General features: G+C 47.5%; 1 protein-coding gene across 5 annotated transcripts in view; it reads right to left on the bottom strand.

The window, feature by feature from the left end:
• The window catches only part of DOP1B (DOP1 leucine zipper like protein B), a 105,231-nt gene extending 91,496 nt beyond the window's left edge, over window positions 1–13,735 (bottom strand). Inside the window, exons 1-3 of one of the 5 annotated variants that reach the window (XM_072806903.1) lie at window positions 12,384–13,154; window positions 11,683–12,266; window positions 7,845–8,009 (exon numbers count right to left, since the gene is read on the bottom strand). In XM_072806903.1, coding sequence (XP_072663004.1) covers window positions 7,845–7,982 — 138 coding nt within the window. In that variant the 5' untranslated portion in view covers window positions 7,983–8,009; window positions 11,683–12,266; window positions 12,384–13,154. Of the gene's footprint in view, window positions 1–7,844; window positions 8,010–11,682; window positions 13,169–13,606 lie in introns of those variants that run through there. The other 4 variants (XR_012021389.1, XM_072806904.1, XM_072806902.1 and 1 more) reach the window with 4 other exon arrangements.

The raw sequence follows: 13,735 nt of genomic DNA, 5'->3' as shown, positions 1-13,735 counted from the left end.
CCCTGAATCTGCCGGTGCCCTGTCCTTGACTCGCAGCCTCCAGAACTGTGAGAGAGGAAGGCCTGCTATCCAGCCAGAAGCCCAGTCTGGGGTATTTTGTTGTGGCAGTTCACACAGACTGAGACAGTCAGGAAGGTGGCCCTGAGTGACTCGGAACATCTTGGCGCACATCAAACCACTGCACATGCAAGAAGCGAAGGTCTTCACGATGTTGTGGGGCAGTAAAAATAAGTTTAAAAAAGTAACACCCTACTGTTCCATAAGGGGTATGATGGAAAACCATCTGGGATTCCATCAGAAATGAGCTTTTTGGAAAAACTGGTACATGGAGAGACAATCTGTACTTCACTGTCAGATCCTGTTATGGGCTAAATTGCATCCCCCAAAATTCCTATGTTGAAACCCTAACCCCTAGTAGCTCACAATGTGATTGTGTTTGGAGACAGAGCCTTGGGAAAGGCAGTTAAGGTAAAATATCACTGTCTAGGTGATGTCCAGTAGGACTGATGTCCTTGTGAGAGATTAGGACACAGGCACACACGGTGGAGAGACAACGAGGGAAACAGGGAGAAGGTGGCCGCCTACAAACCAAGGAGAGAGGCCTCAGAAGAAACCAAAACTACCGACACCTTGATCCTGGACTTCTAACCTCTGGAACTGTGCAGAAGTTCATTTCCATTAAGTCGCCCAGTCCGTGGGATTTTGCTATGACAGCATTAGCTGATTGATACAGACCTCAGTCTAAAGAGGCTTTGTCTGAACTCCTACTGCCTCATGGAGAAAAGTGTTGATTCAGGCGAGGGTAAGAATCGGGATCCAGCTCAGACTCCTCGAGTTTCGGGGCAGAAGGGGTCCCACAGCTGATCAGTTCCGCGCAGACCAGAACAGTTCAGGTTCTTCCTGGAGCAACACAGAGCTAACCCTGCAATGCCACCAGGAGGCCCTGCTTTAACCAGGAGGTGCTCAGGCTTGAGAAGCTAAAACTAACAATACCCCGCACCTCTCATTTCTATTGCTATTCACATCACCTGCTTTCTGGCCATTTTGTGAAACAGAAGAGTGCTGGAAAAAGGCAGTGGAAAAAAAGGTGCTTCATTTAGGACCAGCATGATTTTTTTTTTTAAAAGGAGTTTCAAAGATAAGGTCTTTAAATGCACAGAGTTTATTAGTTCCTACGATCCTTTGTTTCCATACTCAAAGTTGTAACCTAGGCTTGGCAAGTGGTTGGAGTCGTCAGGGCTCAGTATGTACTTGTTAATTAAAATTTCTCTAAAAATAACTAGCGAAAGATGATGGCTTGAGGTCTCCGAAAAACAATTAGGCAAAAATTACCCTATTCATGTTGCTGTACCTGAAAGCCATGAAAGGTCAACTTTTCTCCCATACATAAAATTCTAAAACTGATACTGGAAGTTCAGAAACTCATACCATTATAACTTTCAGAGATGCTCTGAAAACCAAGACCTCTTAGGGCTCGGTTCTCTCATTTGCCAAGAGTGGAGTTAAATGAGCCTTCTGTTCTGCCTATGTTTATGTTTTACAACCAGCAGTCGCCCACCTTAATTAGAAAGCATCTTGACCTGTCCTTACTATTAACCTACACTAGTGTTTCTATTTGCATTATAAAGATCTTTAACTAATTGCTCACTAACTTACTCACTGAATTTCTGTGTACGAGTCCAAGAAATCTGATCATCGCCAAGGCCTTAAATTCTTTATTCACATCAGGTTCCCTGAATGCAGAAGTTGTGAGTCTCCTAGAAATAACTGTGGACACTGACTGGGGCTTGCTCCATCTAGCACCTTCTCAAATGCTCTGCTCCAGTAACTCTAATCGGGCTGCAAAAGGTGCCCGCCGCCACCCCAGCAGGCTCTCAGGCTCAGCCCACACATCAGCCAGGGGGATGCTTCCAGCAGGTAAGGCAGCGGTCACCCTGCTCAATGGCTTCTCCTCCCTTGCATTAAAAGACCCTGTGATCTGCCCCAGCTAGCTCTCCTCCCTCATCTGCTATCACCTCTCCACCCCAGCCACACCCACCCCCTGCTGTACCTTGGACCCAGGCCCATGCCCCAGATGGTCTCCCCGCCAGCTCACTCACTGCATCCGGGCCTCTCTGCTCCAATCTCAAATGTCACATTATCAGAGCCATCTCGGTCTGAACTAACACCCCACCCTCCTTCCTTGCTACCCTACTTGCCTTGCCTGCTTTGTTTTTTCCTTCCCATTCAGCATCTGATGCCACATATTTACTCATTGTCTTCTGCCAACAAAGCCTTATGAGCACTGTGTTCAAGGCTGTATCCTCTGCACCAAGGTCTTCCATATATCTTGGTCCTACCACTGTATCAGGTTGCCAGGACTGCTGTAACATGGCACCGCACACTGGACAACTCAAACAACAGAGACGGGCTGTCTCTCAATTCTGGAGGCCAGACGTCCAAGATCAAGGTGTCAGCAGGGCGGTTCCTTCTGAGGGCTGCGAGGGAGACTGCTCCAGACTGCCCTTCCTGCTTCTGGCGGCTGGCTGGCAATCCCTCCGGTTCCTTGCCTTATAATTACATCAGCCAGATCTCTGCCTGCATTGTCACATGGCCTCGCCCCTCTCTGCATGTGTGTCTGTGCCCAGATTGCCCCATTTCTTAAAGACTCCAGTGTGGACCAGGGTCCATCACATCCTAACAACTTCACTTTAACTCAATTAGCTCGGTAAAGACCCGATCTGTTGGGATGCCCGGATGGCTCAGTGGTTGAGCATCTGCCTTCGGCTCAGGGTGTGATCCCAAGGTCCCTGCATCAAGGTCCCCGCAGGAAGCCTTCTTCTCCCTCTGCCTCTCTGTGTCTCTCATGAATAAATGGATAAAAATTTAAAAAAAAATTTTTGAAAAAAGACTGATCTCTAAATAAGGCCACACTCTGAGATACTGGGAGTTAGGACATCAACATATCTTTTCTGGAGGACACATTTTTAACCCATAACAACCACTGAGCAGCCATGCGACATGGGGAAAATTAGTTACACTTCATTAATAAAATGAATCTTAACTCACTGCACCTGCTTCATTTGGATACTGAAGATGGTGCCCCTGACAGCAAAAATGTGTATCTCTGCCCCCTTGTGTGAGCCGCACAGATAGGGACATGGAAAAAGCTCAAGAGCATGGGCTTGGAAGCCAGGCAGCCAGGGTTTGAGCTTTCTTCTCTCTGCATTTGCTGGTTCTCATCCTGCAGAAGTTGCTGAGACCAATCTCCAGATATGGTAAATTAGAAGATACTGCACGTCAAGTCCTTAGAACATAGCACGCTCTCTAGGAATGTCTGCTGTCACAAGCAGGGCTGAGGCAAGGATGGACAGTGTCACCTCAACCCACTGATGTCTTGCAAGTTCATTCATCACTTAATCATACACAGCAGAACAGGAAGCTGGAGCACAGAAAACACAGTAGTGCCACTACACAGAATTGGATACCAACTGTCACAGAAAATTGTTTTAAACTTTTATTCAGTATCACTCATATCCAACTGCCTATGGACATCGTATGGGGACATCTACCAGACACCTCAAAGTAGCCCGTCCCAAAGTGAACCCCTGTTCTCCCTGCCCACCCCATGGAGCAGGGTCCTCCTACTTGACTCTTTTTCTCTTGTATCCCAAATCTAATCCCTCAGCAAATTCTGTTATACCTCTGAAATATATTCAAAATTCAAACCCTTCTCTGTTGGCCCACCTATGTTACAGCAACAGCTCCTAAATGGCCTCCCTGTTTCTGCCTTGCCTGACCCCCACCCATTTTCTACCCTCTAGAGAGTAGCTGAAACCTGGTCTAGCATGCTAAGCCAGGCAATGCTACTGGCTCAGCTGTCCTCAGGGCAAGCACTGCCACTAACTGCCCACCCCCTCCCAGCCCTCAATTCAGTGGCCACTGTCAGATTCCAGTTTAAAGGACCTACAAGACTGGATACCCTCCCCCCACCTTCCCTCTATGGCCTTGCATCCTATACTCTCCCCATCCCTCTCTTGCTTTGTGACCTCACTGGCCTCAGACAAACCAAAGCCTCTGTACTTGGTCAAAGGGTGCCTTCTCAGCAAGGCCTTCGTTAAACACCTCACTTAATATCACAATGCCTCCCCAACACTCACTGTCCCCTTCTTTACTGTTCCTGCACATCCCTTTCTACCGTCCTGAGTATTTTGTTTACCGTCCAGCTTTCCCCTCGGCCCCACATGGGGAGAATCGTGTTGGTTTTGCTCTCCGCTGTGCCCTGATACCTAGGACAGTACCAGCACATTGCAGGGACTCACACAGCTACTGAGTGCATGAATAGTCAGTGCTTTTACAACTCCTCCAAGAAGGGTTGATCTGTACCTGATGATCTGCATTTTAAAAGGTGGGTTAAAACGATTAAACATTTTTGGAAGTTTTTCAGGCATATTGAAACAAGACTTGTCTAACAGAATACCTCATGGCTTGAGAACTGCACTGACCAAGTTGATTATTTCAGCTAGCTCAAAATGTGTATGTTCCTAAATAAATGGAAGACATCTAGTGTTCATGGACTTGGAAGACTTCATATTGTTCCCATAGCAACACTCCTCAAAGTGATCTACAGAGTCAATGCAATCTCTGTCAAAATCCCATTTGGCTTGTTGGCAGAAATTGACAAGCTGATCCTAAAATGCATATGGAATTTCAAGGGATCCAAAATAGCCAGAATAATCCTGAGAACAACAACAAAGTCATGTCTCTGTTTCAAAACTTACTACAAAACTACAATCACCAAAATGTGTAGTGCTGGCCTAAGGACAGACAGGTCAATGGAAAAGAAATGGAAGTCCAGAAATAAAGCCATCTATTTATGGCCAACTGACTTTCAACAAGGGTTCCAAGGCCCTTGGAAAGAACGCTTTCTCCAACAGATGGTGCTGGGCCAACTGGATTTCACACAAAAAAATACATTCAGAGCCTTACTTCACACCATGCATAAATATTAACCCAAAATGGATCGAAGACCTACCTAAATGTAGGAGCTAAAACTATAAAACTCTCAGATGAAAATACAGGGGCAAATCTTCATGATCTTGGGTTCGGTTTCTTAGATAGGACCAAAAGCACAAGCAACAGAAGAAAAAGCAGGTAGCTTGGACTCCATCAAAATTACTTTTGGGGAGCCTGAGTGGCTCAGCTGGTTAAGCATCTTTTGATCTCAGCTCAGGCCTTGATCTCAGGGTTGTGAGTTCAAGCCCCATGTTGGGCTCCACACCCTGCTTAAAATAATGAAAAGCTTTTGCATAAAGTTTTTTGTATAAAGCCATCAAAAAAGGTAAAAAGACAACCTAAGAATGGGGAAAAAGTATTTTCAAACCATATATCCAATGAGAGCCTTGTATCCAGAATGTGCAGAGAACTCTTACAAAACAACAACAAAAAGACAACCCAGCTAAAAAAAAATGGACAAAGTATTTGAACAGAAATTCCTTCAACGAAGATACACAGATGGTCAATAAGCACATGAAAAGATACCTAAATTATTATTCATTAGGGAAATGCAAATCAGAACCACAAGGAGAGAGCACTATGACAGCTATCATCAAAATAAAAAAAAAATCTGAACGTAAGTGTTAATGAGGATATGAAGAAATTAGAACTCTCATACATTGCTGGTGGGCATGTCAAACACTGCCGCCTCTGAAAAAGGAGTTTGATGGTTCCTCAATAAATTAAACAGAATTACCACATGACTCAGTAATGTCACTTCTAGGTCTATACTGCAAAGAAGTGTAGACAGGTGTATACAAATTTGTACACAAATATTCACAGCAGCACTATTCACAATAGCCAAAAGGCAGAAACACAGATGTCCATCAATAGATGACTGGATAAACAAAATGTGGAGTAGCCATCCATATAATGAAGTATTATTCAGCCATAAAAATCGACGAAGCACTGGTACATGCTCCAGCATGGATGAACCTTGAAAACACGCTAAGTGAAAGAAGCTAGACACAAAAGGATATTGTATGTGTACGTCTATATGAAATGTCAGAGGGAGGCATGGGGAGGGTTTCCTTGCGGGGCGGTGAAAACGTTCTGGAACTAGATGGTGGTGATGGTTGCACAAAGGCACAGTACTGTATGCTCTAAAATGGTGAAGTGACACATTATAGGTTTTGAGGATTTTACCTCAACCACAACAAAAAAATAATGAACAGATCCCCTCCCAAAGTAAGTCACTATTTTTAGATACCAGGAGAGTCAAGTACCAAATAAAATACTGAAACATCCAGGAGAACTTGAAGATGCTTACACACCATTTCAGCACTTCTCCCTTTCCGCTAAAAAAGAGACCTACCTTCATGCAAGGCAGTGACTGTTCTCTTCGGCTTGCAAATTCCTGAGCTGGAGCTCTTAGCTGCTGTTTTACTACATCTGTCTATCCCAGGCCGGCCAGCCATGACACTCACATGTGGCAAATACACCTTGTGAGAGACCTCGGAGTGTCCCGGCCACTACCTGTCCTAACTGCTGGTCCCCACCATGCCTGACAGCAGAGAGAGCGAGGGCCGAGAGCTGCTCTCAGGCAGTTGGGGGTGGACTGCTGCCCAGGCCTGGTACCCACCATCAGGCTGCCAGCATTCTTCACTTCCTCCTCACACCCTCCCCACAATCCCTAAGGAGGAAGACAGAGAAATTTTTTTTCTTCATTAGAGGACCTGGTGTGTGTGACCTGGTGGGTGGAGATCTGAAGAGTGGGCGTGCACATCTCTCAAGTCCCATATGGCACTAGGGTTCCAAAGTCAGGGCCCTGGCCATAGAGCAACCAGAACCTGGGGACGCGTCTTCAAGCCCAAATATCTTCCACTCACAGTAAAGCATCAGGCATTACTAGGTTATCCTCCTGGTCAGGACAGGAATGTACAGGGGTCCCATCTACAGAACACAAGGTCAAACCTACATGTGACCAGTTCTGGTCTTCCTACAACAGACCCTTGTCTCCTCGCCCAGACACGCTCACAAGTTCTAGGCAGATTTTAAGATTTATGTCATCCCATGGTCTTCCACGAGTTACCAGCAGTCAAAGGGCCAAAAGAGTAGACCAAAGAAGCAAAATCCATAAAAAGCCTAAGTAGTACATGAAAGATAATTCATCTTTGAGGCACCCGTGTGGCACAGTAGGTTGAGCGTCTGACTTTTGGTTTCAGCTCAGGTCATGATCTCGGGGTCCTGGGATCGAGCCCTGCATCCAGCTCAGCAGGGAATCCGCCTGGGATTCTCTCTCCCTCTGTCTCTGCACCTACCCTCCTTCTCTCTCTCAAATAAATAAAATATATTTTTAAAAGATTTTATTTATTTATTCATGAGAGACACACCGAGAGAGGCAGAGACACAGGCAGAGGGAAAAGCAGGCTCCCTGCAGGGAGCCCGATGTGGGACTTGATCCCAGGACCCCGGGATCACGCCCTGAGCGAAAGGCAGATGCTCAACCATTGAGCCACCCAGGCGCCCAATAAATTAAATCTTTAAAAAAAGAAAGATAATTCATCTTTGAATAACTGATTGGTCAATCTTAAAGTTTATTCAGACACAAATATAGTTGAGAAAAAGCATTCAGCTATTCCATCGACTATATCCATGGAGTAATTTTATGCCCGGGGGTGGGGGGGGGGGGGAAGCTGGAAGGAGGCAAGTACACTGACCAAGTTAACTTAACAGCTGGTAACTTATCAGTGTTTCCTAATTGTTATAATGAGCATGCCGTGTAATAATAAAGAGAATTCCTTGAAATAATAAAAAGATAGCTCATGTCCCCACCTCCATGCTATCTAAACACTCGACACCCCACATACCTTGTTGAGCTTGCCCAGTGAGGATATGAGATCCGCCCATTCACTTGAGGACTCGAAATTTCTTAAAGCCTTTTCGATCACCGAAGAGTAATTCCTGTATCTGTAATCATTCAAGAGTTCCTGTTCTTCTGGATCCATCTTACATTCTTACAGCAGAGAAAGTATCTAAAAGTCAACCAAGAAAGAAAGGAGGGAGTTATTCAAGAACACAGAGCATTCCCAGCCCAGAGCTACAGGGGACACGTGTCCATAACCACCACCACGCACAAATGCACGCAGCGATGCAATTCAAATATTTAGCAAGGCTCCTGGGCCAGGTCGAGTGGTAGATAAAAGATAAACAGTTCCGGTCCTCTTGGATTCTGAGACACACGGACAGAGCAGAGAAGCAAAAAATGTGAGGATTCCTCTTACCCAACAAAGTTAATTTTAGGAGTGAAACTTATAAAGTGGCTAATGAAATATGCTCTCTGGTACTTCTGAATGCAGGTGGCCCTTCCCACTGCAGGGCATTTATAAAAGCTAAGGAAAAACAGGTCAGGCTATTAACCAGAGCAACCTCTTTGGTGATCCAATCCTTTACAACCAGACTATGAGAGGATTGGGAATATTCTAGAAGAAAATCTAATGGGTGGGGGATTTAAAAAATCAGGATGTAAGCATGCACTGTCTGCCATCAGTGCTGCCAGAAATCCACCAGGCGCTTGCTCAGTTACTAAGCTCCAATCACCCAACAATCCCCTCAACCAGCCACTGCCCTGATAGTGTCATGTCTCTCTGTGTAAACCCTGGACATGGGGTGGTGATGCCAGGGCCCAAGCAATCACAATTTTTTTCTTCTTGCCCTTGTATATTCTTTGATCCTTTTATTTTATTCCTGTGGCTAGACGCATTCATTATGTATGAAGCACTGCAGCTATTACAAAGCCTGAGACCAATATGGTCTTATCCTGGCTCCAACAGCAACCAGTTCCTCTTTTTATCTCCAGAGTGACAAAAAGGAAACAAAGAACAATGCGGAATGCTGCACTCATTTGACTTCATGAAAATATTCTTTATTCACATACAACAATGTATGCAGTATGAGTGGATGCTAACGTCGAGCTGTTTTTTTTAAAAAGATTTACCCATTTGAGAGACGCAGAAACAGCGAGAGAGAGCATGAGTGAGGAGAGAGGGAAGCAGACTCCTTGCCGAGCAGGGAGCCCGATGTGGGACTTGAATCCAGGACCCTGAGATCATGACCTGAGCCGAAGGCAGATACTTCACTGACTGAGCCACCCAGGTGCTCCATCAGGTTTTGTTTCATAAACACAAGAATCTGTAGGTCAACCTATCAGTTTATTGAAACAAATTACAACTATGAAAAATATTCCACAGGACATAGAAATGTTCAATGGGTCCCTTGATCTGTCACCAAGTTCCATACTTTGGCATTTTCTCAAAAGCGATGACTTAGGGCTCTGACTTATGCTCCTCTTTTAGTTTTCATCTGACTGAGATCTATTTAAAGCGTGGCTGACACCCACCTAAGAATCCCATGGTATCTGCTGCTTCACTTTCTGGTCATTCTGGGCCCATTCCAATCTTCCCAAGGCCACCACAACGCTCAGGTTTCCATCAGTGGACTTTTTACCTCTCAGAGGACTGTGCAGCAGACCATTCCCTCCTTCTCAAAACAGCCACCCGTCAGCCCACACCCTCCTCTGACCCCACCAGCCCTGTGCTGGTTTCCACCTCTCTGCTGTTCCTTCTCCTCTGCAGGCTAATCCCCCTCGACCCTATTGTCAAATAGTGGCATCTCCTGCCACCAAACCTCAGGTCCTCTTTCTCTCTATCCTTGGTCATCTCTCCATTCCGTAACTGGCAAATGCCATCTTCATGCTAATGACCCATGGATTTATAATGCCTGCCCAAACCTTCCCCACCGAGGTCCTGATTCATGCAAGGATTTCCTCGGCTCATTCACCCAGATGTGGCACAAGTGTCTCAAACTTAGTGCATCCCAAACATCCATCAACAAAATATGGTCTCACTGTACAAAGAACAAAGTACCGATATACACTACAGCAAGGGTGAACCTGAGAAATACTAACATAGTGGAAGAAGTCGCACAAAAGGCCACACTTTGTAGGATTCCATGCATACTACACGTCCAGAAGAGGTGAATCTGCAGAGATGGCAAGTAGATTAGTGGTTGCCTTGGGGGAGTAGCAGCAGGAAGGAACTGCAAATGGGCACAGGAATCTTCCTGGGGTAATGGATATGTGCTAAATTGCATTATGGCAGTGGTTGTACAACTCTGTAAATTTGCTAAAAACCACTGAACTGTACCCTTAAATGAATGTATAGACTTATTAACCTTGTTAATTATACCTCAAAGAGTGCCTGGGGGCTCAGTAGGTGAACTGCCTGCCTTCGGCTCAGGTCTTGATCTCAGGGTCCTGGGATCGAATCCCGCACCAGGCTCCCTGCTCAGCGGGGAGTCTGCTTCTCCCTCTCCCTCTGAACCCCGCACCCCCGCTTGTGCTCTAATGAATAAATAAAATCCTTAAAAATCACATCTCAGTAAAGCTGTTTTTTTAAAAAACTCTATACTCTTGATGGCACCCCCTCAATATGCTCCTTCTTCAGTCCTCCTTTCCTCAGAAAGCGGCCCCACCACTCATGGGACCTTTCACATCATCCTGGACTCTTCCCTCTCTTCACCTGCCTTACTCAACCCAAGTCCTGATTCTTCTAAAACACCTGTGGATTCGATTGCTCGCCTGTGCCACCACACCACTGTGCAAGCCACCTTTCCCCTACAAGCTTGCAGACACTTCCTGATAGTTCTCCTTCATTCTTGCCCCTCTCCAATGCATTTTCACACAGCACTCCAAAAATCCTCTTAGAATATAAATTAGAGCACATCCTCACCATGTTGAAACTCTTCCCTTTAAGCTTATATAATCCAAACTTCCTCACCCCATGGCCTACAAGGCTCCAACTACCTCTGCTTTCAAGGCATTATGCTTGTCCTAAAATTGACTCAGCCTATCACAGAGCCTTTGCACATGCTGTGGCTCTCTGCAAAAAATATACTGGACTATGCATATGAACGTACACAATAAGGGCCCCCACTGATTTCTGGGAAGGCCTCTTCTTCTGAAATACTAGCCTTTACACTTAAAAATTTTTTTATTTATTTTTAGGAAGAGTGTGCAAGCAGGGGGAGGGACAGAGAGAGGAGAGAATCCTCAAGCAGACTCTGCACTTAGTGCGGAGCCCGACTCAGGGCTCGATCCCAAGACCTGAGCCAAAATCAAGAGTTGGTCACTTAATCGACTGAGCTACCCAGGCAGGCTCCCCTTGCCTTCATGCTTTTTAAAAATATTAAAGAATGAAAGACAAACAATTAAAAGATCATGAGGATAGATTAAGGGACAAGTTCATGGTAAAGAGGGAAACTGAGGAAAAAAGAGACAAACAATTAAAAATATTAAAGGATGGCAATGAGAGATGGTAGTTTATTTTCCCAAGATGTTAGTATATTCAAACAGTCCATACTTTTTTTTTTTTTTTTCAGGACATTTACAGGTTTGAAATGCAGCATCTCTGAACCATGGGAAAACTCCATGCATAATCTAAGTGTCTAAGCACTGGGAAAAGAAACATGAAAAAAACAAACAAACAACAACAACAACAAAAAACAAGGGTTCCACTTTCATAGCTCATAATGTAAGGAAAGAGGAAATACCCAAACATGTAATTTCAATTTAAGGTGGCACAATTTAAGTGACGGAGGCTGTACCGAAGTAACACTGGTACAAGGGAAGCACAGGGGAAACCCACCTACCAGCAGAGGAGTCTGGGCGGCTACTTAGTAGGAAGAGATCGTTGATCAGCTGTAGTTTGTAATTAGGAGCTGGGGTGGCAAAGAGGCACCCCTGCTTCTGGCAAGGAAGGCGTTGACCAGGTTAAGAGGAGGTAACTGGAGCAGGTCAGTGTTATGGTTGGCGACACGAAGAAAGTACTATTCGATGTAACTAAAGGCACAGATGAGAAGTCTGGAAATAGTCATTCAAGCAAGCTCCTTTTATTTCAAAATATGGGGCCTTCAATACTATGCTACTTCGCAAGACTTCTGGGTGGGCTTGGTAAATCCATCACTATGCACGCGTTTATCTTATGCAACACACAGGAATCCTACAACGTGGGTATCATCTTGGGGTTGCTCAAGATGTGTATTTTGGGAATCAGCCTCCCCAGAAAATTGCGCAGGGCCCTCAACAAACCAACCAACCGGCAGAATTAGGAATCCAGCTCAGGTTAGCACAATGGCACAGTCTTTATTAACTACCTTATGCAACAAGTAAAAGTAACGAGTTTGGCCCCTAACACAGCACTTCTGACAGTGATCTTGCAGTGTGTCCTGAATACCTTTTGAGAGAGAGAGAGAGAGAGAGAGAGAGACTGCTCAATAAACCTGGTGGAGTTCTACAGGCTACTAACAATCAGAGACACAAAAGAGTCATCATATAAACGAGTATATCTCACCAGCTGTATCTGCCTTAAAGTCCATAATGCCAGCCAGAAATCTCTCACTTGAGCCTTTCTAAATTTCTTAGAAAAACAAGTTTAGGCGAAAAAAATCAACTGCCAGATGAGAAAGAAGTTCACTATAAAGACGTTGACGCGAAGGGTCATGTGAAGTAGATGAAAACAGAGCAAAAAATGACAAACGGGCAAGAACGTTGGATAATGACCCTTAGTCTACAGCACGGAAACGCTCTCCTGCAATCGGTTTAATCAACGCTGGGGCACATTATTTTGAATTTGGTCTTTCAGAGCGGTAATTCAATTGCAGTGGGGGAAAAAAAAAATGTAAGACACTAAGGGGAGTAGGCTTTGAGGGGGAGGAGAAGGCCTCCATCATTAAAAAAAAAAAAATCCTACAAAGGTTTCTCCGAACGCAGCACGGTCTCAGGTCTCAGGTCTCCGGTGTCAGGCCAGGCCAGGCCCGGGAGGCAGGTGCAGGTCGCCGTCTCCATCCGCAGCCTTCCTACGAGTTGCTCCAGGTGCCCCCGCCCGGCAGCAGGCGGCGATCCTGCAAGGCGCCCGGCCCCGGCGGGCGAGCTCGCGCACTGCGGCTCCGATCGGTTCTCCCGGGGACGGTCGGGGAGGCTTCGGGGCTCTTCCCTTCGCAGGAAGGCCCCCTCCCCTTCCTTTTACAAGGCTTTCGGCCCCTCGCGCTCCGCCGGGACCCGGACCCGGACCGCGCGAGCAAACAAAGGCGCGGCTGGTGGCCCCCGGCTGCGGGCCGAGGGGAGGGGAGGGGAACGGAGGGGAACGGAGGGGAGCGGAGGGGAGCGGAGGGGAGCGGAGGGGAGCGGAGGGGAGCGGAGGGCGGGCCGTGACCCACCTGACCTCCACCTGCCCGACCGGAGGCCGCGCGGGGCCGCCCAGGGCTCGGCCCTTCCTTCGCCGCTGGGACCGGGGACCCCGCCCTGCCCCAGGCAGCCCCCGGGGGTCCCGGCCGGAGCCCACGCCCACGCCCACGCCCACGCGCCGCCGCGCCGGGGCCGTCGAGCCCGCACTGCAGCAGCCGCCCTCGCCCCGGCCCCGGCCCCGGCCCCGGCCCCGGCCCCCCCGCAGCGCCGCTCGCACCCCGCGCTCCCGGCGGAGGACGCCCGCGCCGCCTCGCCGCTCCCGGCCCGCGGGAGGAGACGCCCCGGCTGCCCCGGCTTCGCCCAGCGGCGGAGGGCGCGGGGCCGGCTTACCGGCGGCGGCGGCGTCCCTGGTGGCAGGCGCGCCCACGTGCGGCGCGGAGGAGCCGGCCGGGCCACGGCAGGGGGGCGAGCAGCCGCCGCTGCGGCTCAGCCGGGAGCCGCGACCGGGCGCCGGGACCG

The sequence above is a fragment of the Canis lupus genome, chromosome 30 (assembly GCF_048164855.1).
Source record: "Canis lupus baileyi chromosome 30, mCanLup2.hap1, whole genome shotgun sequence".
In the NCBI taxonomy this organism is placed as follows: Eukaryota; Metazoa; Chordata; class Mammalia; order Carnivora; family Canidae; genus Canis; species Canis lupus.
Note: the sequence above shows the minus strand (reverse complement) of the source record. Positions and strands in the feature narration are given on the sequence as shown.